The sequence below is a fragment of the Staurois parvus genome, unplaced genomic scaffold, assembly GCF_062004578.1.
Source record: "Staurois parvus isolate SC_StPar_1 unplaced genomic scaffold, SC_StPar_1.0 ptg000157l, whole genome shotgun sequence".
Lineage (NCBI taxonomy): Eukaryota > Metazoa > Chordata > Amphibia > Anura > Ranidae > Staurois > Staurois parvus.
Window position 1 is genome coordinate 8,216,006 of NW_028317953.1, and position 27,939 is coordinate 8,243,944.

General features: G+C 38.8%; 1 protein-coding gene across 1 annotated transcript in view; it reads right to left on the minus strand.

Annotated features, from left to right (window-relative positions):
• LAMA3 (laminin subunit alpha 3) overlaps positions 1-27,939 on the minus strand; it is a 247,284-nt gene that overhangs the window by 129,273 nt on the left and 90,072 nt on the right. Inside the window, exons 16-23 of the mRNA XM_089675734.1 lie at positions 23,575-23,621; positions 21,042-21,141; positions 17,977-18,029; positions 15,756-15,861; positions 15,474-15,573; positions 10,497-10,653; positions 5,191-5,323; positions 589-731 (exon numbers count right to left, since the gene is read on the minus strand). Of these exons, the coding sequence (XP_089531860.1) occupies positions 589-731; positions 5,191-5,323; positions 10,497-10,653; positions 15,474-15,573; positions 15,756-15,861; positions 17,977-18,029; positions 21,042-21,141; positions 23,575-23,621 (839 nt within the window). The remainder of the gene's footprint in view (positions 1-588; positions 732-5,190; positions 5,324-10,496; positions 10,654-15,473; positions 15,574-15,755; positions 15,862-17,976; positions 18,030-21,041; positions 21,142-23,574; positions 23,622-27,939) is intronic.

A 27,939-nucleotide genomic window follows, 5' to 3' on the forward strand; every position in this document is an offset into this window, starting at 1 on the left:
ATTTTTTTTCAAAGATCAAAATCTGTTAAGTCAAAAGATCAAACTCTTTAAAGTGGAACTTCGCTCTCTCAATCAACATTGACTATTTTCACTCCTTATGCCGCTAGCATTAGTAAATAGATAGGAAAGCAGATCATATTTACTTGTTTTAAACATTTTTCAATTACCTGTATGCAATACCTAGGCAAATTATGTCACACATCCCAGAAGTCTTTAGGAGGGGAGGAGGGGTTTTCTCAGCTAAGCACACCCTCCTTCCTACATGCCCGAGCCAAGGGCAGATGGATTCCAAGAAGTAAATGCTACATGAATCATCTGCCCTTACTCAAAATGGCCATGACCAGAAATTCTAGGGGGTGTTTTTCAAAGTGATTTCTCAGCAAAATAAAGCATGGAGACATGGATAGGTGAGTTTGCTTTGAATATGAAAAAAATAAATGGTTTGTGGTGCTCAAATGCAGTGTAATTCATTGCCTAGGATAATTGTCAAGATCCAAGCTGTCTTCACCATGCTTGCATACTATGATACAAACCTTTCTAAATAAAGATCACTAATGAGTGTGTGTGGCTGGGCGGCAATTAACTTACCAAGAGCACTCCTTCCACTACAATTTTAATGATCCAGTTTCCAGGCGTCAAAGAAAATGACTCGGCAAAGCTTTTTCCTGGCACAGTGAGAAATGCTGGCTCTTTACTTGGATGGAACACGATCTCTTTGGCATCCAATGATCCTATAGGTCAGATATATTTTAAACCTTTATCTAAACTTTATCAGAATGAGAATATATACATATTTTTTTTATAACACTGCAAACAGAAGAATAAACCAACATATACAGTATTACTTCATTAAATTCTCATACAGTTTGTACATATTTTACTATGCATCTATAACTTTTCTACTGTGTGTTATGAAATTAAACACTTTAGCAAACATTGTCAGGTTTTGGTGTACATTCACATGTACAGTGGGGAAAATAACTATTTGAACCCCTGCAGATCTTGTAGGTTTGCCCACTTACAAAGAAATGAAGGGTCTATAATTTTTATCGTAGGTGTACAAGTGATAGAGACAGAATATCAACCAAAAATCCAGAAAAAACATGATAAAATTGTTTTAAATTCAGTTGCAGTTCAATGAGTAAAATTAGTATTCGATCCCCAAGCAATACATGACAAGGAAAGACATTTATTGTAGTTGGTTACCAGGTTTGCACACATCTCAGGAGGGATTTCAGTCCACTCTTCTTTATAGATCTTCTCTAAATCCTTAAGATTTTTTGGCTGTCACTTGGCAACTTGAAGTTTCAGCTCCCTCTATAAATTTTCTATAGAATTAAGGTCTGGAGACTGGCTAGGTCACTCTATGACCTTAATGTGCTTTTTGAGCCATTCCTTTGTTGCCTTGGTTGTATGTTTTGGGTCATTGTCATGCTGGAAGACCTATCCATGACCCATCTTCAGAGTTCTGGCTGAGGGAAAAAGGTTCTCATCCAAGATTTCACAATACATGGCCCCACGGGCGTAACATCAGGGGTTTCAGGGGGCACAATTGTGACCCTGTTCATGCTCCATGCTGTCTCCCTGTCAAAGAGGAATCCAGAGCAAAGCAGAATCGTTGAACACTGAGCTTTTGGCTCCATTTTCGGGTGAAGACAGCCCTGCTGGGCAGGAAAGTGTCAGTGCTGACAACCAGGCAAGGGATGGACATGGTGCTTTCACTGGGCTGAGCTAGGGAGGAGGAGGAGAGCACTGTCCAGGAGCTGGTACTGCTGTCATTGGGGAGGTAAAAAGATACCGGTTGGATCCGTGCACAGAACAGACACACACCTCCCCACAACTCCTACTGACACTCACACAAATATTATCACAAAATCCTGTAACACCTCCTGAGGGGCCCCCAAGGGACTGTGGGCTCCAGAGGCTGCAGATTTTACTATGAAAGTTTGAGCAGAGGGGGAGCTGGATGGAGAATCTGTCATTGTCAGCAATGGGGGTGAAGGATAATGTGACATTACCAGGATGGTGGGAGGAGGAATCAGTAATCCCCGGGGGGGGCCATGTGTCATTACTAGGAGGAGGGTACCTGAAGGTGGGAGTCATCTCTCATCGCCTGGTGGGGAAGGAGGTCATCTGTCATTACCTGGTGGGGGACGGGGTATTTGTCATTACCTGGTGGATAGAGGGGGGTCATCTCTCATTACCTGGTGGGGGGAGGGAATCATATGTCATTACCTGGTTGGGGGGGGAGTCATCCTTCATTACCTGGTGGAGGGGGAGAGCATCATCTGTCATTACCTGGTGGGGGGAAATGTGGGAGGCTCTCGAAGGAGGGGTCATCTGTCAATACCAAGAGGAGGCAGGAGGGCATGTGTCATTACCAGAAAGAGGGGTGTTACCTTTCCCTAATACCTTGCACCTCCATATCAATGCAGCCTGGCTTGAGAGAGGTAACTGGATGCGGTTTAATAACATATAAAAGAGAGGTGTTTAAAAAAAAAAAAGTGTGATATCTGCAGTGGCACACTCTTTGATCAGCCCCCTACCTAGCCCAGTACAGTACCCCCCCCCCCACACACACACACACCCTTGCTCAGCCCTGCATGTGCAGGCCACACTGTGAACTGCTGAGTGAAAGCGGTAGGCTTGTATGTGGATCTGCAAGTCAGAGGGCCTGCTGAGTTTCCTCTTTTACATACAAACCTACCGCTTTCACCTGACAGCTCCGAGCATGGCCTGCCTGCCCCCACCTTGTGTGCACATGCAGACGGCAGCAGGAGAGCAAGATGAGAGAGACAGACACCATACAGCTATGATATTGGATTTTTGGTTATTATTCTGTCTCTACCATTTAAAATACACCTATGATAAAAATTGTAGACCCTTCATTTCTTTGTAAGTGGGCAAACTTACAAAATCTTCAGGGGATCAAATAATTATTTTCCCCACTGTATGGCTATTGTAGAAGTATGCTGTAATGTGGTTGATGGAAATGCACAAACACATTGGGTTAAACAGTACTGGACCTATTTATATCAAAACATGATGTACTTTAAAAGTTTGTCCAGTTTCATGGATTTAAAGTAGAAGAAAAGAGCAATAAAAACATTAAGAATCTGCAATCAGGCTAGTTTACAGAGTTACCATACATGCCTGTGAATTGGGGGTAGGTTTGTAGAGTGATCCCCCTATTTTTTCTACTTTCCTATGACAAGGACTCACATAGGTCTTGCTTTAAAGCTGAACTCCAAGCAGATTAATGCAGCTCTTTATTAATTAATACATCTGTACAGCCTATGTTACCCAACATTTCATATTTCTAACATGTTTCTGTGTTACCATAATGTACTTGTAATAAAAAAAATTATGTTCTCTTTCAATTGCTTCCTTTTTGTGAAGTACCTGGTGATCCTACCAGTCCCCCAGCTTTCCTATTTCAAACTGACCACACGTGGAAGAACAGCCATCCCAGCGTGGTCCATTTTCTTCTTTGCATCCTACTTGGGAGCTCAGCCTCCCTGTAATACAATGATCACTTATGCTGACACCCCCCCCCCCCCCCCGCACAGGGCATCACTGGCAAGATCTGTGTACTGTTATTTCCATGCCTACTGCTGATACGCCACTCTGCAGTCTCCATCCTGACCTTTCAATCTCTCAACCCAGCTGAGAACAGAGGTCATAACATCATTTATGAAAAAAGAAAAAAAGGTATTTTGAATTTTGTATATGTATATACACTTATATTAGATAGATTCATTACACACAGAGTGATATATTTCAAGCATTTCTTTCTTTTAATTTTGATGATTATGGCTTACAGCTAGTGAAAACCCAGTATCTCAGAAAATTAGAATATTACATAAGAACAATAAAAAAAGGATTTTTAATACAGAAATGTTGGCTTACTGAAAAGTATGTCCATGTTCAGTATAGTATGCACTTGATACTGGGTTGGGGCTCCTTTTGCATGAATTACTGCATCAATGCGGTGTGGCATGGAGGCGATCAGCCTGTGCCCATGCTGAGGTGTAATGGATGCCCAGGTTGCTTTGATAGTGGCCTTCAGTTTATCTGCATTGTTGGGTCTGGTGTCTGTCATCTTCCTCTTGACAATACCCCCCAGATTCTCTATGGGGTTTAGGTCAAGCGAGTTTGCTGTCCAATCAAGCACAGTGATACCATGATCATTAAACCAGGTATTGATACAGTGCTCTAGAATTTCCTAGTAGAGGGCTGTGCAGACTTTGGACTTGATAAAACACAGCAGACCAACACCAGCAGATGACATGGCTCCCCAAATCATCACTGACCGTAGAAACTTCACACTGCACCTCATGCAACTTGGATTCTGTACCTCTCCATTCTTCTTCCAGACTCTGGGACTTTGATTTCCAAATGAAATGCAAAATTTACTTTGGACCACTGAGCAACAGTCCAGTCCTTTTCTCCTTAGCCTAAGTAAGACGCTTCTGACGTTGTCTCTGGTTCAAGAGTGGCTTGACACAAGGAATGCGACAGTTGTAGCCCTTGTGAATCTCCCCCAAATTCTTGAATGGCCTTTGCTTCACAATCCTCTCAAAGCTGTGGTTATCGCTGTTGCTTGTGCACCTTTTTCTAGCACACTTTTTCCTTCCACTCAACTTAATATGCTTGGATACAGTACTCTGTGAACAGCCAGCTTCTTTAGCAATCATCTTTTGTAATTTACCCTCCTTGTGGAGAGTGTCAATGACTGTCTTCTGGACAACTGTCAAGTCAGCAGTCTTCCTCATGATTGTGTAACCTACTGAAGCAGACTGAGAGACTATTTAAAGGCTCAGGAAACCTTTACAGGTGTTTTGAGTTATTTAGTTGATTAGAGTGTGACACCGTGAATCTACATATTGAACTTTTTCCACAATATTCTAATTTTCTTAGATACTTAATTTTGCGTTTTCACTAGCTGTAAGCCATAATCATAAAAATTAACAAAAAAACGTAATTAATCTATAAAATATACGAGTTTCACTTTTTGAAATGAATGACTGAAATAAATTAACTTTTTGATGATATTCTAATTTACTGAGATGCACCTGTATATACAGTATTTCATCTTTGTATTTAGCTGTTGCCTGATGTTCAGCTTTGAATTTCTCTTATTGTTGCTGTCATTTACAGGAGGTTAAGATGAAGGCATGCTGCACTCACCTTTGTTCAGCCGAGATCTAAAAGCAGTAATGTGTCCAGTCACAGGATTCACTTCAGGATTAATGTATCTCAAAATAATACGAAATAAGTTGAGATTTGATTTACCCACACTAACTGGGATTCTAACTTCATTCTGTGAAATATATAGAAAATGATTTAGGCATACTTATCAAAGCAGGGTACAGTAACGTACATTGATTGTGCATTTTGAATTGCATTTTGAGTTTATCTTACTGGGTCTGTGCTTACCTCTCAGGACCAGTTGTACATTTAAGAGTTTTCCCTTTAAAATATACAACATTTTTGCATACTTCTATATTTCTAATGTAAACTTGATGACTGTTGACCCTCTAACCCTAAATTTGACAGACAGCAAAGATATAAAGATAGTTTTAAAGAAAGCACACTTACAAATAATGTCTCAGGTATGAAGAAATCCTTTACCAACTGAGATATTTATTTTGCGGACATGTAGGAAAGGGAGCTGAGCATAGAAAGAAGATGAAAGAAGGGAATGCAGGCTGCAGACAAGTATAACCAGGTCTGGCTGCAGAGACAAAGCAAAAGAAGACATGGATATGAATATCTCCTAATGTTTTTTATAATACTGGAGTTGTCACTACACATAAGAATGCAACAAAAGACTGAACTCCAAGCAGGTATAAACATTTTTTTTAAATTAAGATATGTTTATGTTTTAATGCATTAAATATGTCTAAATTAGAATTTTACATAAATCTAACATACATGCAGCATAATTATAGCATAAGCCTTACAAAGTGCAGTTAGTCCCACAACATACCCATAGGAGGGAAAAGCAAATGAATAACCTCATTGGTGTGCTTCTGCTGTTTCCACTTCTAGGCACAGACTGGAGTAGATATTGGGCTAAGCTGAAACATCTAACTACAGTGTCATCTTAAGCCTGCCTGTGCTGTCTGGTAGGGGTGTCCCAACCACAAGACTGGGAGAAAAGGATGATAAATCTCTTTACAACTGAAACACTTATATACAGTATATGTAATTTAACCATCTCCTGTCTGGCCGTTGTATATAAACGGCCGGACGGTGTCAGTGCAGGGTCGGGTGGCCGTTTATAAACGGCCTCCCAGCACCCTGCTTGTGCGCGCTCCCTCGGAGTGCGCAGCACCGCGATCCGGAACACCGATCGTCGTACGAGACCTCTGTGCGAGGTCCCAATCATGTGATCACTGATTGGCCAATCAGTGATTATATGCAGAGTAGTAAGCAAGATGTCACTTCTGACATCATTGCTTACTACATGTGAAATCTGTGAATGATCACAGAGGTCACATGGTACAAGGCTATTCACAACAGCCTTGTACCATGTGACAAGCTGTGACCCATCACAGCTCACGCAGTATTTCTTAAAGGCTGCAAGAGTGCAGCCAGAGAGTAAGAGAAAAAAAAATCTTCATAACCCCCCACAAGTAGTACAGTATCACCATGGTGACACTGTACTGCTAGGGTGACAGTATGTAAAAAAAAAACATAAATAATAATATAAAAAAATAAAATAAAAATGTAAAAAAATGTTTAAAAATTATAATTTATATAATTATAATTAGTTTATAATGGTTATAAACTAATTTTGGTTATTTTTTTTTTTAATAAAAAGATAACGGAATAAATTGTGGCCAAGATTTATGATGAAATATTATTTATTTGCAAAATTGTATAAGAAAAACACTTTTTTTCAAAATTTTTGGACTTTTCATTTACATAGCAAAAAAAAATAAAAATCCCAGTGGTGAATAAATACCACCAAAATAAAGCTTTATCTGTCTCAAAACAATGCTAAAAAATTCATATGGATACAGTGTTGCATGACCGCGCACTTGTCATTCAAAGTGTGATAGCACTGAAAGCTGAAAATTGGCCTGGACAGGAAGGGGGTAAAAGTGTCCGGACTAAAAGTGGTTAATGGTTTATTTAGCTATCTGTCTGGAGTTTACCTTTAACCAGGTGCCGACTCTGAACGTGTTATACACACCCAGAAAGATGTCATCATTATACACAGGCCATGTGTAACACGTCCAGTCCTTCTGCTCTGCTTCCAGGAACTCCCCCGTACCAGTACTCAGTAATTCAGCTCGGATTAACCACTTCCCTACTGTCCTATAACAGAACTACTGCTACAGGGTGGCAGGGCTGTGCAAAATCACATATATATATACAGTGAAGGAAATAAGTTTTTGATCCCTTGCTGATTTTGAATGTTTGCCCACTCACGAAGAAATGATCAGTCTAAAAAATCGAATGGTAGGTGTATTGTAACACTGAGAGACAGAATAGCAACAAAAAATTCAAAAGAAATGCAAGTCTAACAAATTATGCACTGATTTGCATGTTCACAGGGGTCAAATACTTATTTCCCTCATGCTATTCTGTCTCTCAGTGTTACAATACACCTACCATTCAATTTTTAGACTGATCATTTCTTTGTGAGTGGGCAAATATTCATATAATATAATTAGCAGGGGATCAAATACTTATTTCCTTCACTGTATATATATTTATATATATATATATATATATATATATATATATATATATACATACATAAATATTTAGTATTTCCAGGTAGGGTGCATGCACAAGCGGCGTGTGCGCCCTATCTGCACCACCATTGGTAGCTTCAGTTGTCGATCACCGGGTCTTGGCCAGAAATTCCCCACTGGCACCCGGCAATTGCCGAGGCACACTAATGGGGGAGAAGTCTGTGTGTAAACAATACAGATCTCTCCCCTGTCAGCTCCAGCATGCTGCTTTGCATTCTCTACATAGCAGAGCAATACAAAGCAGCGTACTTACACAGTAAAACACACACAGACAACACAGTAAAACAGCATACAGTTAACTCTTTGAACACCCCAGATGTTAACCCCTTCCTGCCCAGTGTCATCAGTACAGTTTCAGTGCTTTTTATTATCACTGATCACTGTATTAGTGTCACTGGGGATGTCAGTAATAGTTAGTCAGTCCGCCCCCCCAAGTGTCAGAATGTCCGCCGCAGTCCCGCTATAAGTCGCTGATCGCCGCCATTACTAGTATAGAAAAAAAAAATTCCAGTATATATACCACCATTTGTAGACTATAACTTTCATGTAAATCAATTAATTTACACATAATGGGATTTTTTTTAGCAAAGACATGTAGCAGAATACAATTTGGCCTAAATGTATAATGACATTTTATTTTTTTTTTATTTTTTACTGGACATGATTAAAAGCAAAATGTCAAAAATATAGTTTTTTCGCAAAATTGTTGTTTTTTTTTTGTTTATAGCACAAAAAATTAAAAATGCAGAGGCGATCAAATAGCACCAAAAGAAAGCTCTATTTGTGGGAAAAAGGGCACAATTTTAATTTGGGGGCAGTGCTACATGACCGCCTAGTTGTCAGTTAAAGTAACGGAGTGCCATATCCCCAAAAAATGGCCTGGTCAGGGGCTAAATCCTCTGGAGGGCAAGTGGTTAATCAAAAAGCCATTGCCCAGTGCACAAACTTCTGACAGCAGGAGCTGTCAAAAAAGCAGTCTGGCAATATTTATCAACAACAATGCTCAACTGTGAATACAGAAACATACAAAGAAACATTTTTTTTAAATTTTGTATCAGTTTATTCACCTACAGATCAAAGTGGTGAAATTGATCTGCAGATGAAGTCAGTTAAAGCAACCTGACAAGTAAAAAAATGTTTTTGTTAATGAAATGTTCCTCTGTTTAACCCCTTATTAATCCTTAGTTTACTCTAATCAGCTCTAATTAACTCCTTATTCTCTTTCTCCATTCAATTGTTATTTTCCTGCTGATTTTTTTTTATCCATTTCTATTTTATTAACTAATAATATTTAAACTTTTTTTTTTTTTTTTTGTCTTGTTTGTCAATATTTTTACACCTTCAACGTATATTTACACATTTCACATTTTTAAAAACTGAAAAAAGCCCACTTTATTTCATTTGTAAATAACTTTGCAATGCTTTGTACCAGAATCATAATTTTAGTGTAACTTTAAACAAGACAAATTACAGAATAAAATGTGCACTTTTTATGTGTAGTAACACAATTATTTTTAAACTAACACTGCTCAAAAAAGGAAAAAGTATATTTTGTTACATTGTAAAAGGATTGCGGAAAAAAAAATCATGGTTGCAAGACAATATTTAACGAAAAGAAAGCCTTGTATGTTATTAAAAAAAACAATATATGTATTACATTTTTATCTTAAGTAATGACAATTATCACCGAATAAACAAGCCCATAGCAGAAATGTAAAAATTGCTCTGGTCCATAGGGTGTGAACAGGTGTGAGAGGCGAAGTGGTTATAGTGAAACTCCAGCTTAGTTTAAAAAAGAATACCCATACATAGATTACAAGAATACTATCAAACTTTATTGCAGATTCCTGTTCATTTTCTTTGGCGATAATACAAATAATATAAACATCATTTCATATTATCTGCTACAATTTTATGAATTGACAGCCAAATTGGAGATTCAAAAGGAAGGAGAGAGTTACGTCTGCAGTAATCCTGTATTAAAAAACACTGCTACAAGCATTCTCATGTCATGAAAGTAGACCGTGATGCGGCCTAAAAGATAATACTCTTTAATACCATATCTCCCAACTGCATTCAAAATAAATGTATGTACAGTACTTAAGAAGGAATCTCTCCCTAAGCTGCTCTTGCAGCTTGCTATGTAGGGTTTGTCACTCAGGCTAACAGACCACCCACATGTTTGTTTCAAGACTAATGACTGACATGTCTAGAAAAGGTAGGAGGGTCTCCATTAAGTTCTGTTAACAAATGGCTTCCACTTAGTATGCAAGATTTTTTTTTTTTTACTGCAAATCAGACAACAGGGCTTTTGAAATATTGTAGCATAGAAACATTCAAAAAGAGTTCAAATGTATACTTGGTATAGAGAATACTAGTCACATTCAACTGGAATTGTTTAGTAACATATTGCCACTCCTCAAAGTTACTTATTCACCCATATGGGCAACTCAGTCACTTTAACCACTTGTCTACCACCACCATTTATAAATGACGGTAGGTAGACAGCGATTTTAAAGGTCCTCTGAGACTGCTATCGCAATCAGAAGTGTATTTAGATTTGTAGAGCGGACGATTGACCTTCTAGTGTGATTTGGTTTTACAGCTGCCTGATTATTTCTAAAGCCTGCCTGGAGATACTATAAATGCTTTATTATCCATGATCAAATTTGGAGTTGGGCTTTAATGGGATGCTGCAGCTCTGTCCAATTTCAAATTTTGTACCTGTATGGATGACATCTGAGCATATCCCCGCCAACTAAAGCCAGGAAACTCCTCTTCGTTGTATCCAAAACGAATGGCCTTCCCATCGGAACTTGAGCCATCCTCTATTTCATATTTCATTTGATAAAGGTCAGGGAAGTAGAAGCTTTGCTTTGGTCTGGAAAAATAATATTCAGAAATTACATTTAAGCATGTATCCATTGTAAGACATGTTTACATACCAAAATTCTAATATAAAACTGCAAACAGCAAACATAAGCTGGATTTAGATGAAGCACATTACTATGAATGCTAGATATATGTTATCGAAAGAAACCACCACTTTAAGATACAAATGGGCACTGTTCAACCATATAATAAGCAGGTCCGCCTTCATAAATCTAACATGCATTTGTATGCTATAAAATGCATGTGACTATAAAAAAAAAAAACCCTGAAATATTATGGTTACATTTTTACAGCTTTAGCCATCCTGGATTCTTTAAACATGAGAAGTAAGATCCACATTCAGAAACAGATGTGAAGTGTTTTAGACTAAGAATTTAAAATTGCTTCTATAAATGTAATGTATAGTGGTTTTGCACATATTTTACATTTAGAGTGTAGATTAAATAAAAAAAATATATATATACATTTTTTTCCAGTCTGGTAGCCATTAAATATTTAATATAAATATAATTCTTTTCACATGCTGCACAGTTTCTGGTAACCATGAGTTGAAATAGGCATGCTGTTTACAATGGATGCAGATTAATAATCAGAGTCGTTAGAGTTGTGATTTATCATATAGCAGAGAGCTTTATCTTAAGTTCCATTCAGATGCCCCATCTGGAAAGGAAATAAGTACTGCCATGCTTTCTCTTCAGCTAACCCACAGAGCTCTGGTAATCCATGTATTAAATGTTTTATTTATTAATTTTAATGTTATTGTAAAACAAATCATAGTTTTTATAGGGAAGCTGAAAAAGAGTGTAATTAGAAGCGTAAAAAGAAGCATAAACTGTTGAATTTTAATGATTTAGTGATTAGTGATTTAGTGATTTCCATCTGCCAGGGGCATTAGTATGGTATATGTCTAGTTTCATTGGTCCAAGATGAACCAATATAACTATTTATAAAATACCCATGCCTAGATTTATTCTATAAAGTGGTTGTAAACCCTTACATATACCCAGTGAAGTGACTGGACTCATGTGATACACAGAGATAAGTCCAAAGGTCCTCATTTTTGCCCCCACAAACACTTTAATTTGTTTGTAACATTACAATCAAGAGACAATATTTTGGTACAGATGATGTTTATGTAGATGTTGGTTCTAGCTATTCACAAATACTTGAGCCCCCTACACAATTATCCTTCCCGGCCCACTGTGCCATTATTAATCTAGGGCAGGGGTGTCAAACTGGCGGCCCTCCAGCTGTAGTGAAACTACAAGCCCCATCATGCCTCTGCCTTTGGGAGTCATGCTTGTAACTGTCAATCTTGCAATGCCTCATGGGACTTGTAGTTTGGCAACAGCTGGCGGGCCACCAGTTTGACACCCTTGATCTAGAGGAATTAATGGATGAGGGAGGTTTGTCCTCAGATTCAGATCAAGACACTCAGAGTATTCATAGAGTGTTGTTGAAAACCTGCTCTGATTTTTACCCTGTTAGCTCTCACTGTGCCTAGATGGATACATTTCAGAGGTTTGTGGAGCATGATTTAGCTAAATTAGCCACCAAAGTTTCTTTGAATCCACATATTGTTTCTGATAATCTTACTCCTGAGGAGAGGACAGCTTTACAGAATTTAATGCATGTCTATGGTGATCCACAATGCTGATAAGGGTGGTATGGTGGTAATAATGGACACAGAAGAAGTTATAGAAAGGAAGCTATGAGACAGTTATCAGACAATAGAACATAAAGGGTACTGAAGAGTGACCCAACCAAGGCTTATAAGATGACTGACAAATTTAATTGAGAAGTGAGTTTACCTATAGTATTCAGCCCTAAAGAAGCAAAGACTATTGTTCCAGAACATCCCATTATACTGACTTTTTACCATTTTCCCAAAGCCCCATAAAGGCTTGGATCCTCTGTTGGGTTGTCCAATAGTCACTGGCATTAGATCTCTAAATGAAAGAGTCAGCCAATGGCTAGATGGAAAATTACAGCCTCTTGTCAGTGGTTTGCTGGGTTATATGAAAAATACTAGTTACTTACTACAGGTAATGAATGATGAATTATGGGAAGAGGCGTTTACTTGGCTATCATTTAATGTAGCAAGCCTGTACTCCTTGATCCCCCATGATTTGGCATTCAGGGCAGTGACTTTATATATAAATTATTATACTGATTTATCCCCTGAATATTGTGATTATATTGAAGAATTACTGGACTATTTATTGAAACACAATTATTTTGTTTTTGATGGTGTGTGCTACCTCCAGAGATGTTGGTCTACGATAGGTGCCAAGTTTTTGCCCTCACTCACCAACCTTTTCATGTGAGTGGTCCCACATCTTTGGAGATAGTAATCCATTTAGGGATCAGGTAAAAATGTATTATAGGTACACTGACAACTGCTACTTATTTGCAATGGCAAAGTGTAACAGTTGGGCTTATTTCTAGAGTACATTAATAACAACAGCTATAATTTGTATTTCACTGGACAATCGCACAGCAAAAACATCACATTTTTGGATTTACATCTTATTGCAGAGGAACAGCGGGTTGGAACTCAATTGTACAGAAAACCTCTTGCAGGTAACAATCTTTTATTAGCACAGTCTAGTCATCCCAAACCAGGGGCAGACTCATAACTCATGGGGCCCCCGGGCAATAAGGGATCATGGGGCCCCTGTGTCCTTGCCCTAACTCAAAAAAGCCTATGAAAAAGGTACCAGGGGCATCTCATGGAGCCCCCTACTGACCCCGGGCCCTCGGGCAGTGCCCAAGTTTCCAAATGGTCAGTCCGCCCCTGTCCCAAACACACCATGAAAGGGAAACCAATGAGACAATTTCTATGGCTATGCTGCATATACAGTGACTCCTCAGACTGTGAACATGAATCACAATTATTGTACCATCAGTTTATTAAGAGAGGTTTATCCTAAATGGGCCCTGAAAAGGGCTTATTTAACTGCTATAAAAAAAGAGAGAGGTCTGATATGTTTAAGGGTACTAAGAAGACTCAATCAGGAAAGTACAGTCATCCATCATTGGTACTGTCTTATGGTTTAGAATTCAGATAGGTCAGTAATATTATTAATAGATATTAACTTATTTTATATAATGATCAGACCTGTTCTGAAATTCTTAGTGATGGTATCAATATTATTTCCAGAAGGGCACCTTCTTTAGATAGTTTTATGTTCTAGTTTCTCCAATCCTGCATCATCTCAATCTAACACCTGGCTTCACTTTAAAGGAAACTTTAAATGTGGTGCTGCAGAATGCATGTCATGTTCCCACATAATTATGGGTGACAAGTTTTGTTCTATCCATAATGGTAAAATATTTCAAACATTTTTTTTTAACTGTAATATGCGTAATAATATGTGAGCTATTTGATCACTCACAATTTATGCCATGTACTGTACAAAATGTGGGATGCAGAAGAGTAAAATACAGATTCCATGAACATTTAAATGGTTTGAGAAATAATCGCTCAACTAATGCAAGAGAGAAGTTTTTTGGATTTTTCATTTGCAGACTCGCATCCCTCAGGGGTTAAACTCTGAATGCGATGTTACTCATTTTTATGATTGAGCCTTTAGATGTTTGATTTTGTTTTTCTTAGTTTATTTTTGTTTTTGGTATTGTTTCAATACAATAAAGTGCCAAATTACTTCTCTATATTCATAGTGAGACCATGAGAGCTTTTGCCATACGTGTATGATACAAAACTATTATTGACTACTTGCATATACATATTTATTCCTAAACTAATCTTTATATATAAAAATGGATTTTTATATCTATTATTTTGGGAGTGGCTATGTTTGTTTTCTGCCCCCTATTTTTTTTGGGATGTGCAGTCTATGATCTCATTTTAATGATTAAATATGTTTTTATTTTAAAGTGACTTGTATTTAGCAGGCCTATGGGAAGGACGAGAGAGCACCAATTTAAATCAGCTGGGTATTCATTATTTAAGCTGTGTTCTGACAGGTGTAATTCAGTAATGATTAAGCACATGTTTGTGTGAAACACACTTACTGTCCTCTGTCCATTGTGGGAGCTGTCATGTTTGTATTACAATTTCTTTGAAGATTTCAATAAATTATGTTTTATCTGCAACATCGTTGAAGTGCGGCCAACCTATTTTCATGCTCTCCTATTGCTACGATCATGGATGATATGTGGAGGGGCTGTGTGATTTTGCACTCGCCTGGAGCGATTTTATTTATCTTCCTCCTACATAAGTTGTACCTGTATCTGCAGTCTTTGCTTATCTACATCCATTCAAAGTCCAGAAATCATAAAGCTTGTCTGAGTTGTCAGAAAACAGGGGTGGTGAGCTGAAGTTACATTCTGCAGAGCTCAGTGGGGAGATCTCTGAGAGCTGATTGGAAGGAAGGGACACACCACCCTTCACACAGCATACATGAACAGAACTGAGTCTGTCAATCACAGGCTGTGTGCTAGAGATCCCACCGTCACCTTTTTCTCTCTTGGTGTCAGGAAATCTTGTCAGAAGTGGCTCATGCAGAGGAACAAAGCAGACAGAAATTACACATAGTGCTCTGGATTGAGACAAGTACACACAATATTGGGATATGCTTTGTTCATATTTCATGTCTGAGGTTTACAACCACTTTAAGTGACAATTACACATTATCTTCTTTGTCTCCAACAAAAAATCGTTTAGTGGAGCTTTACCAAGAAAAATTGTTAAAGTAAAGGATTGACACAAGCTTACAATCTGATTGCAGAATAACTGTACAGTAACTTACAATATCTACACTTTAAAGTACATTATTAACCTACATTTTACAGTTGTTGCCTTCAATGTTTTTTCTGCAAGAGCATTTTCCCGACGATTCATCACAAAGATGACCAACTGCTCCTCCCACATCACACTGACAGCCTATCAAAGTAACAAGATGCAAATAATGTCAGAGCAAACTAAAATCCACATCAATTGAAAACATACACTACTGTACTAAATTGATAGTAATGTACATCATTTTTCTGTGTTGAAGTCATTACCCAGCATAGTTAGGAAAATATGCTGCAACTTTTCTATATAACAAACATATGGTACTTTACCTTTGCAACCAAAATAATTCTTGCCTTCTAGGAAAAAAAAGCCATCGTCACAGGTTCCACAGGATGTGCTGCAAGTGTTTGGTTTACAATGGCAGTCGCCATCAGTCTGGGCAAGAAAATGTTGAATATAAACAAAAATTTGGCTTAATTCATAAAAAAGGCTTTCTTAACATGATGTCACATTAAAGCATATCTAAACTCAAGAACAAAAATATAATATATTACAGCTTACTAGTCCTTAGAGGTGGTGGTTTTATTAGTTTTCTTTTGTTCAGGCTTTTTTCATGTTATATTTCCACCTGGTAATCCTGCCAGCAGCTTATTTGCAATGAGGGAAACAGGGCATTTGCGTTGGGCGGCAATTTTTAGTGGTGCGGCACCACCACCTGGAACCCGAAGAAAAGACAAAAGTGGCACGGATGTGGACCTGGTGAGGTAGCACCTGAGCTTCGGGATCTGAGGATGATGTGCGCTGCTGGAGGGTTCCAGAGGTTAAGAGGTTAACGGTAGTGCACTGGGTAAATCGGATGGGTGGCGGCAGGAAGGGGGCAGGTGAGGGAGAGGGGGCACCCAATTAGTGTTGCCTAGGACAGCACAGGGACTAAATACACCACTGAATCCTTCCGGTGACACACTTCATGTCCTCAGGTAATAACACTAACTCTCTGTACTAAATCTACAGAACTACAGATCTACTAGATCTATAAATTATAGAGCATTCCCTCCTCTTCTCCATAGCAAAGCTGGTAAATATTTTATAGTTCATAGACATAGCTGAGAATAATGCAGCTGCCATGAATGCAGCATAGGCAGAGAGCACAGAACGTTTTTAGCACGCAGATTTCTGGCAGGATCAACACGCATTATTTGCACTTATTGAAAAGATATAACAAAGTTTTTTCAATGTTAAAGTTTATATACACTTTAAGCAATAAGATCACTGTAGAAGTAGGAAAAAGCGTGCTGCGTTGCATGGGTTGGACGAACAGAGCTGGGGCTGCTTTTACCTGCTAACCACTCAGGCCAGGCAAGGTGTGCGACGGTCAGGTTATCTCTCCTTATTTCTACAGCGTGCTTTGGGTCTAAACGAACCTTTCCTCAGTCTGCACCCTCACCAGTCAGCAGCATGATAATCTTTGTTCTGTTAACTTACTCTTTATATACATTCATTTTATACTGTTTTGTATTTCAAGGCTTACATGCGGTATAATTCACCTTGATGCCACCAATTCTACCTATTGTGTAGCTAGAAAACCTTTAGAGAAAATATATGATTATCAATGAGCACAGCCAAGAGTAGATGTTCTCAGGAGTTTGTTGTTTTTGGTCTGGTGTCAGTAAATTGATCACTGACATCATTTCTCCAGGGCTTGCTATTGACAGCATTGCACATTTCCTTGGGAATTCTCCAAATATTCTATTAAGATAGGTTTGGGAGCTAATATAGTTTATTTTGGAATCGGATTCTGGTAGTAGACCACAAATTAAGTAGGAGTTTTCAGAAGACTTCATTCCTCCTTAATAAAGATGGTTTTCTTTAAAGTAGAACTAAACCCTCCACAAACACTGCTTTGTTTTGTAGTAAGCTTTAAGAAATTCAGCTTCTCCATAAGTATTCCATTTTTCATGCAATGTTTACCTGTTTTTGACAGACTTTCTGATTATGCTGAGCAAAGTTCAGCAGCTTTCTCGGCTAACTTCCAGGGATGGTACGTTTGCCTCAACAGTCACAAGTACATGTCCATTTGTGCCCCTGACCCTTATTCCCAAAGCGACTGTCACTCAAAGTAAGGGAGGACTTTCAGGAACACTTTATTTGCAAAAATCATCTGGTCTCTATGGGTTCAGTCCAAACATGTAGATAAGCTGTGTGCCAGCATATCAGCTTGTAGTTCTTGCCAGGATTACCAAATAGGGTGCCAGTTCTGCTGTCCAAGATGCTATGAGGCTTCATTGTCACCCTATGAGGAAGTCACTTGAGGGCAGGATCACCAAGTATGTTTACATTCAATGCAACCCCCCCCCCCCCCCATCAACCAGCAATTATTGGTTATAGTTTAAAATGAAAGGGAATAAACAATAGCCAAAGATGAATGTTTTGATCTTGTCAAAGGAAGCACCCCAGTCATTAATATTGCTGTATTAATTGTATGCATATTGTATCAGCACAGTTTTTATACATAAATTCACATACAAATATACTGATAATTTCATTTATTACCTGGTGACATTCCCCTATTCCACTTATTGTTCCATCTACCTCACAGGAACAATCTGAAAGTAAAATTAAGCTTGATGTTATTTGTAGAGCTGACATGTTACATCAGATGCACTAGGCCTGCACAGCACTGTAACTGGGTAGCATTACTGACATGCAGTGCAGTGGTCCTGGCTTCATACCAGTATGCATGTTCCCCAAGTTTTTATGAATCCTCCTGGTGCTCTTTTTCTTTTCATATTTCATAAAATAGTGGCTGCACTAAAGTGGCCATTCTGTAAGCATGATTGTGGTGAGAACACTAGACTGTGAATGGTTCAGAGCTGTTGCTGTATTGCAAAATGTCAGCAATATAAAATAAAAAATAATAATTACTTTTGAATTTTAGAATAACAACTACCTAATAATTTGTGATAATAAAAACTGTAATTTTAAGGAATTCAACACTAGATCTACCTAAGCTTAAAATTGCTCCCACCCCCTACTAACTCCTATACTAACTAGGAAAAAGCATACAGGTGGCGCAAACACCTTGTGCATTATCCAAGGTTTATTTAAAAATGTGAAAAAGGACAAAAAACATATTCACAAATATAGCATGTATATAAAGCCTGTAAGACCATGGAGATGGCCACGGTCCGACTGATGGTGTGGCCAGCCTGCTGACGCATTTAGGGGGACTAATCCCTTTCCTCCGAGCTATTTATTTGAATATATATAATGATATTTTAATAGCTCTGAGGAAAGGGATTTGTCCCTGCACCATCAGTCAGACACTGCCACTTGTAAGTACTGTATTTTCTTTGTTCTTTTTGCACATTTTTAAATAAACCTTGGATAATGCACTAGGTGTTTGCACCACCTGCATGCTTTTTTTCTAGTTGTTGATTTCCCCATCTGAGGAGGGCTGCATCTCCGGAACGCTATCCATAGGTTTTCATGCTCTTCTTCCCCTGGCCTTCCCCTGGCATTGATTCCCTCAAGGCGCTGGAGAGTATATATATTTGTCCTATACTAACTACCCTGTGAAAGGAAGATGCTTATTTTGTGTATTCTCAGGACCTTCCTGTCCAGTTACATGATCTCCACAGTGGCCGGCTTCAGGAGAGCGTGCCAATAACGTAGGGAATGTCTGGGCAGTGATGTCACCCATAGGCTTACTATGAGCCATCCATTGTCAGCTGTCCCTCCTTTTCCCCGAGGCTGCTGCCGGGAGCCAATCATGTGAACAGACTGGAGCACTCTGAAAATAGGTAAGTATAAGCATCTTCCTTCTACAGGGTAATTAGTATAGGATTTAAAGGGGGATAGGAGCAGGATTAAGCTTAGTTAGAGTAATCCTGGACTTCCACTTTAGGTACTCAGAGCATATAAATTACATTCTAAAAGCCTGCTATCAGTTTGACAGCTGAAGTTCTGATCTGTACATCAGAGTTACTATTAGTGCCTATTTCAGCTCAGAGAGACAGAGACAGCTGTCTGTCCTCAGTGCTTGCTACAATGCAACAAAAAACACTAGTAATTTGCACCTACTAGCTCCAAGTTTGAGTTAATTTATTCACCAGTCCTCTTCAAACTAGTTCCAAAGTCAAAACTCTTTTACCTTAAAGTAGAACTATAGGCAAAACTGTTTTGTTCATTTTGGACAGAGTAAGGGAGGGTTATAACTTCTGTCATCTGTGTCCCATTGGGGAGATTTAGTTTCACTTCCTGTCCTATAGCCAAAACCGGAAGTGAAAGGAAATCCCTGCAAATTAAGGAATTCGTTGGTGCTCCCCCCCCCCCCCCCCCCCCAGGTCACCAGAACTAGTGTCCCCATTGGAAGATTTCCGCTCCACTACTTTTCTGGGGACAACCCACAAATGGGGATTTTAGTTTCCTTTACCTTTCAACAATAATGGTAAACAGGACAGATAAAGATGGTGACACCTGACAGGTGTTCTAATATCTCTCCACTCTGTCCAAAATGTAAAAAAAAAATTGTTGCCTTTAGCTATAATTTAAAAAATTCCTTGCATTAAGGTAAAAAAAGGTCCACTACCTGTTCTACCCCATCTTCCCCCCTGCTGCTGATCCTTAAACATTTACTTGACTCCTCTCACTCTCACTGCTCCACTGAGAGCCCCAGAAGACATAGGCTCCTGCTGCTGTCAATCAAACTCCTATGAGGAGGAAGCAGGGGCATGGCTTATGAGCACTGTTTGTGTCTATGGTCGCACACAGCCCCACTTAGAATACCTGGCTTGTTAAGAAGGGCCCCTTGAGGTGGAAGCAGTTGAGCGTACCGGCGGGGGCTGCCAAATAGGAAGTAAGGGGCCATTGCACAGAGCAGGCAAAATCCTTTAAAATCACTTTAAGGCTGTTAACATTAAAATACTCAACTTAAGTATATTTTAATCATGTGATACATTCAGTTCTCATTCTCAATAATTTTATCTTATCTCCACTCACTTTTTTCTCTATATCTTTTGACTTATTCAAAATTTGCGCAAAACTTGCAGTGTGTTATATTTAGTAAAATATATTATCACAGTATAGTTTCATTCTGGAATAGGATGCTCCCTGAGTCATAAAGGGATATCCTATTTAAAATAGGCCTGGTCTGACACTCTAGCATCCATGGCATTTACTACATGGGCTGATGTATATGAATGCCTTTGTGAATAGGTCCTGGGGACCTCTTAACCAAGATGAACCCCTTTTTTTTACCACACCAGCAACACAGAGACTTGTATCATTCTTTTGCATCAAGTTATGTTGGGATATCATTCGTTATATTGTAAGTACATATATTGCATCAAGGCAGCCCATTAATTATGACTGACTGCTAACATATTTCAGTGGACATAACATTTCACATGACCCTTTTTTTTTTACAGTTCAGCACACCCCAATACATAGTATGTGTTTTGTGGTGCACTGGAGCCCAAACTGTAACAATTTTTTATTTACACACATTAACGGCACATTCATTTTACTAGGCTTTGGACATAGAAAAATGTTTAACTACCTACAGCAAAGGGATATTAGCTTTAGACCTAGTTTTCAAATGCATAACAGAAGCTTACCAATGCAGCCTTGTGGATTTTCTTTATCCATATTCCAATATAGTGGCTTGCAATGATCACAGGTTATACCCTCCACTCTGGGCAGGCATTGGCAGTGGCCCTGTAAAAATCAGAAAATTATGTAGGTAATGTAAACCCTTTTAACCTTCACCTGTTTATCAACAACTATTAATATTGTTGCAGATATAAGTGTATGTATAGCCAAACCCCTTTGAATAGAGCAGTGATGGGTTAAAACACTACTTAGGTTTTTTTTTGTCTTTTTGTTGCTGTCTGCATCTCATTCGGAGACTTCACTTCATGTCCTGTCCAAGAGACCCACCAGAAAGTAAAAAGAAAATCTCTACAAACTAAGTGGAAATCCCCTTTTAGACAGTTGTCCCTGGTCCAGGTCTCTCAATTTGTTGGCCTCTTGTTCTTGTTGTCAACAATATTTCCAGCAATTACACAATTAAAAATTCTAGGAGAAAATTAATTAACCAAATGTTGTGTCCCATGCTAGAATTTAAAAGGATCTCAACAGACATCTGAATTGACATTTGAATATTTTCCCTCACCTCTTGGCTCCTGCTGCTGTCAATCACAGCCAATGAGGACAGAGCAGGGCGAAACCGCACTCTGTGTGTGAATAGATCATTTCCATGCACAGGAGTGTGGCTCGGAAGCGAGCCTGCTCGATGGCTCCCATAACAAGAGGTTTGCTATTGGGGGCACTCGGCAGGGGGGAGGAACCAGGACCACCAGTGGCAGATCCAAAAAGAAGAGGATTGGAGCTGCACTGTACAAAACCATCACACAGAGCAGGTAGGTATAACATGTTTATTTATTTGTTTTTTAATTACTACCTTTAGAATCACTTTAGGCTTTTTACTATATCCCAGTACTATGTGAAGTATATATGCATAATGAAGTGAGCACCAGGGCTGATTTACTGATAATACTTGCTTCAGTCAATGGTATTAGAATAACTGTTGAAAGGAACTTCAATTTCCAAAGGAAGAGCTAACATTGCTCATGAAATAAATGGCTAACATGGCATGGGTATGATAGGAAGTAATACTGTATCAGTAAATCCTTACTCTTAGTAAAAGGTGTTCCTTATGTCTTCCATTTTTTACACACAACATAACCCCCCATATTCCCCCTCCTTTTTTTTGCTGTGTTTTGTTCTGTGTATTGTTAATTATTTTCTGATGTGTATTTTGGGCCTACCTATGTTATTTTAGATGGCCTTGCTGTGTGTCATTTGGAATTTAATGTAATTATAAAATTCACATGTAGCGTACAATGTATTACTCTGGTTGCACATTCAATGTTAACAAAATTATTTGTGTAACAATATTCCAGTTTTTGATTTGGAAAAATAAAAAGTAAAAAAAAAACCCATAACTATCACACAATAAACAAGAACTCTAAGGAGAAAGGAAATGACCTAATTGTTGAAGTCAAGAGGATAGCAACATACATCTGAACTGTCTCCTATGATATCAGGAAAAGTAAAAACAACGTACAGCTTGACGCGCTCAAATGTCGCAACCAAAGCAACCCTATAAGTGATAATATAAATTAGTCCAAATGTGAAAATAGTCCCAATGTATTGAACCATGCAGTAGATCACCACGTGTCTTCAATATGATTAGTGCTCCACCACCAGAAAATGGTAGGGCTCTTACCAGAACATATGGACCCTTACACAAGAGTCACAAACGCATTAGATATATCCACCAAATTCCTCAGAATTGGAGGAAGTTAGATCATGGTACTGGATGGCATATCACCTTCAATTCCTCTCCATTCTTAATCTCACGATTATACCTCTCAGCATGACCATGCAGAGAAAGACAAAGGGGCGACCATCGCATAAAACCATAAAACACGTTTATTGATATAAAGTATTGCACTCACATTTGATAAGCAGATTAGCACTGTATACAGTGTATTCTCATATCCCAGATAGATGTCCAACACTGCTTTCTAACACCAGAAAGTGTACCTGTTTCTGGGATATGAGAATACTCTGTATACAGCGCTGACCTGATTATCTGAATGTGAGTACAATACTTTATGTCAATAAACATGGTTTTATGCGATGGTCGCCCCTTTGTCTTTCTCTGCATGGTCATGCTGAGAGGTATAATCGTGAGATTAAGAATGGAGAGGAACTGAAGGTGATAGGCCATCCAGTACCATGATCTAACTTCCTCCAACTCTGAGAAATTTGGTAGATATATCTCATGCATTTGTGACTCTTGTATAAGTGTCCTTATATTCTGGTAAGAGTCCTACCATTTTCTGGTGGTGGAGCACTAATCATATTGAAGACACATTGTGATCTACTGCATGGTTCAATACACTGGGACTATTTTCACATTTGGACTTATTTATATTATCACTTATATGGTTGCTTTAGTTGTAACATTTGAGCGTGGCAATCTATTTATAATATTTGTATACAATTGACCTGTTTGTCTTGCCAGCAGCTTTTTTCATTTATTCACTATTTGTGCAGATTTTTTTTTCTTTTTTAACTTACAGCTTGAGAATTGATGGTCCCAATGGGGTTACAATCACCATTAAAGCCTGTAATATAAGATAATAAAAATAACTTCTGGGAACACTATCCAAAAGTAACAACTATAGAGTAAAACTATAAAAATAAAACTATACAGTGCATTATATACCACAATGTTTATACGTTCAGATGTGGATAAGTACAGTATTGCTGTTTATATGAGAAAAACCCAGTATGTGCTACCAGGGCAAAAATATTGACCATGTTACTATATGTTTAGATGTGAAGAACGAAAGACAAGATGCTGCTAAGTATTTCCACCTGCTCTGTATGAGATATGTTATTTTCAGTCTATTTTGTTCACAGTAACCCTGTATATTTAACGCTTTTTTGCCTAATAAAAACATATTATACAAAGAAAAATCTATAAAAGGGATAGCAGACCTCAGCCAACGTGCTGGTTGAGCAGTTAGCAAGCTGGGTTATGGCATGCAAATAGGATAAGCTCCTGTTTTAATACGCAAACTATAAAAAAACTATACATTATATAAAAAATATGATTTATTATTATTATTATTATTATTATTATTATGTACTTACATATCCTAGAGTTTTAACAACAAAGTTACTATTTCCCTGCCATATAGTGACATTAAAAACAGTGTTTTTCTCTGATATGTGGTGCATGACAGGTTATTTTCTAAAATAGGTCATCTCTTATCTCTCTGGTGACCTAAAATTACAGTTTGACAGTATTTTCAAGACAACCTAAGTTACAAACACAGAGATGACTCTATTGGTTGCTGCCTATAGACAAAAAGTTAGTGTAGCCTAGCCTTCAGGGTAGACCCAGGGTACATTTATTTAGCTGTAGTCCCTACCTGGCCATGGCAGATATTCCTTATCCAAGCTTTCTTGGGGTGAAAACAAATCAAACGCCAAATACCTTTTCTAGCTGATTATTATTTTTCCCTTGGGGAGGCCAGTGCCAACAAAGTCAAGGTGCATCCCTTCCTCTCTCCAAACATACACATTTTCCTGATGCCCACATTAATATTTATACCATGATCTTTCATTACCAACATTAACAGCTGGATTGTACATGATCCTGCTACTGGATTGTATTATCTGTAGGTAGCTTTTACCTGCAAAATGCTCTACTGGTTTCTCAGTAAATAACAACAGATACAAGTTGCTGCAAGTATAATACTAAACTACTTCTACAGCTAACTGAGCGATAACTTATTACGGTTATTACTTATTATTGTATACGGTTTACACAGGCTGTAGCTTGTACAAGAGAAATGTGTACAGAAAGAAATGTGAAAGAATGTTTAACAATTTTAGCAAACTTGCAGCAGTTTTGTTGAAGCCTTCAAAGCACCATCCACCTACAGTTTGGGTGGGAAATACAGATCTTAATGGGAGCGAAGACTGCCATTAGTGAGCTTTAGCACTACTTGAAGTGTGTTGAAAGCCTCCAGCAGCCTACAAACAGCTTATTTAAAGTGGCAGACATAACTCCCATTAAGATTTATGTTTAACATTTTCATAATAGAACTTAAGATCTCTTTAAAGACTTGCACAAACCTGCTTTGCAAAGTTTGCTTTACACACATTTCATTTACAAGCTAATGCTAGTGTAAAATCAGCCTACGGTAAATATAATTTGTGCAGATAGAAAATCCTAGATTTTACCTACTCATTGAAAGAAAACACAGAAGCTTTCGAAAAAGAAACAGCCTTTTAGGGTATTTGGCTTAAAGTGGAGCTCCAGTCATCTTGTAATTTAAAAATCCCCCCCCCCCCACAATTGTTTTGCTGCAACTATACTCTAAATCAGCATATTGTATATTTGCAACAATGTTTTTCAATAAAATCCAGCATTACTTACAGCACCCCCTGGATCATGTAAGCGGCCATTCAGAGTGTGGGTATCTGAAGCCTGCTAGGAGCTTTTTCTGGGATTAGGTGCAGCTGGCTACCCAGCATGCACCTCCTGATCTCACGCATGTGCAGTGGAAACTAATCGCGGAGCAATATGTGTATTGCAGGCTGCCATGCAATGGTGGTGTCGGTGGAAGTTCCTGCCCTGTTGTTATAGCTACCTGTCAATCAACAACTCCTGGGATTGATGATGCTGGTATCCCAGGAGCCAACAGTAGAAAGGAAATTAGGTACCTCGCCGCGGTGTAGTAGGACAGAAGTAAAGCAATTTTTTACATCTAAAGGTACTAAACAAAAAAAATTATAATATACAAAAATTAATGGCACAGAAATCAGCAACAAATGCGGCATGGTTGCAAAATAGGGTGGAGCTTTAACATCTGAATGTCAAGGGATGTGAGTGAGCAAGACTATCTATCTGCATTATGGGTCATTTGATATTAATTAAGCACTCATGTATACTCTAAACCAGCCAATGGACTTCATGACCCCCTATAAGCATGACAATGGATGTCTGCTACAGCTGTGGTAACACAAATAGTATTTTCACATCTCAGGCAACCTATGAGTCTTCCACTATTATGGAAATTACAATCCAATGGACACAAGTAACTACTCCTGGTTACAAAACCTAATGTGTGCTGAATAGCAGCCAGATTCTAGGTCACAAAGCACTCAAAAGGTCTATGAGAATCCAAGCCTGAACCTACAACCTTTAGTCAATCAATTTAGTCTGTCAATGTCTCTTCTTGCTGAGCTACCTGGGATGCTGGACAGCTCTCTGGACAATTCCTTGAATGATCCTGCCTTGAACCTTATTTCTCTTGCGTTTAGCTCCTCCCATGAATTTCCTATGTTAGCCATGCCTTTGCACTTCCTGATTGCCAGATTATTGTGCTCTCTCTCCAGCAAATATCTCGCTCTTGTTACTTACACTGCTGTCTATATCTCTGCTACCATCCTTTACTAACTTTTGGCTTGTATTTTCGACTATGCTTCTGCTTGATCCCAACCTGAAACCACTTGTTACCAACCTTTGGCTTGTTTACTGACTATCCTTCTGCTTCATCCTAACCTGAAACCACTTGTTACCGACTTTTGGCTTGTTTACTGACTATGCTTCTGCTTGATCCCTACCCACTATATCTGCTACATTGCTACTAGACCTTGGCCTGATCACCTCCTTGTGAGGTGATCCTGAGGACTACAACCTAGTGCTAATATGCAGCAAAACCTATTTCCACCATCAGGAGCTCTTGTGAACACCAATTAGTGCCTAGACACCACAACTCAGATGCGTTCATGTCATCTGCCTGGGTGATCTGCTTGTATACCTATCCTACTGGTCAGTGGGAGCTGTCGCAAACACGCGTGCCAGAGACTGACGCAGTCTGCCATTTTGTTAAGATTAGCATGTTATTCCCTCGTTCTCCTTCCCCCTCCCTTCCTGAGAGGCACAGTGACAGATGTGTGTGTGTACTGTTTATGGGTCACGGGCCGGCCAAGGCATTTCTAGCTAGGTGCCGAACTGTCTGTGAAAGCTGTATCCTTTCTCATCTAGGAAGAGATAGGACCAGCTTTCCCCAAGAGAATTGGAGTCTCACTGACCAAAGTACCTGTGTAATTTCACACCTCGTAACAAGATAAAGGAGCCTTCCCAAGAGTTGAAAGGGACTCTGAGCAAATAAACCTAGTTCAGCGTAGGTGACAGAATTAGGTTAACACTTCTCAAATCTTATCTCTTTGCTGTGCTGTTTTCTATATATGTAAATGTATATCTTAGTTACATCTTCTCTGTAAATATTTTTATTGCACCTATTTGACCCTTTTAGTAATAAATCTCTCTTTCTGAAAGTGTTGAACTGTTTCTATAGCTCTTAATTGCGATTTACAAATCCCTGCCTTTAAAGAGACGCTACTGTTTGTTTTAACCCTCTGTATAACAGGCCTGTATTATGACCGGGTTATGCAGTCGATTATATCAACCATTATAGTGGTATAGCTGAACGCGATTTTCCTCTTTCTCTGATCAAAAGGAGGTGGTGGCAGTGTGAAAGGGTTAATTTCGTAATTAACCCGACCCAGTAACAATCGATTCAGGCTGCTGGCACATCGATCGGTATCCATTAGCTGGAAAATCGTTGTGCAGGGTGCAGCTGGGTGTGGCATTGTTATGCACGTCACATCGCGGTTGTAGATGGGTTAGCCCTTCGATCACGAGTTTGCTGAGAAGGTCTGGGGTCTGACGCCGCAATCCTGACAGGAGCCTCTAAACTATAGCTACTGGTCTCCGAACCAGACCCCTGACCATGAACATTTTTCCAAGGCCACAAAACCACACATGCTCCTTAAAAGATATCGAAAAGACCTGATGGCAGTTTTTCTCTGCATTGAAATGTTGGACCAGGTATCCATTGACTTAAACATTTCGAGGCTGGC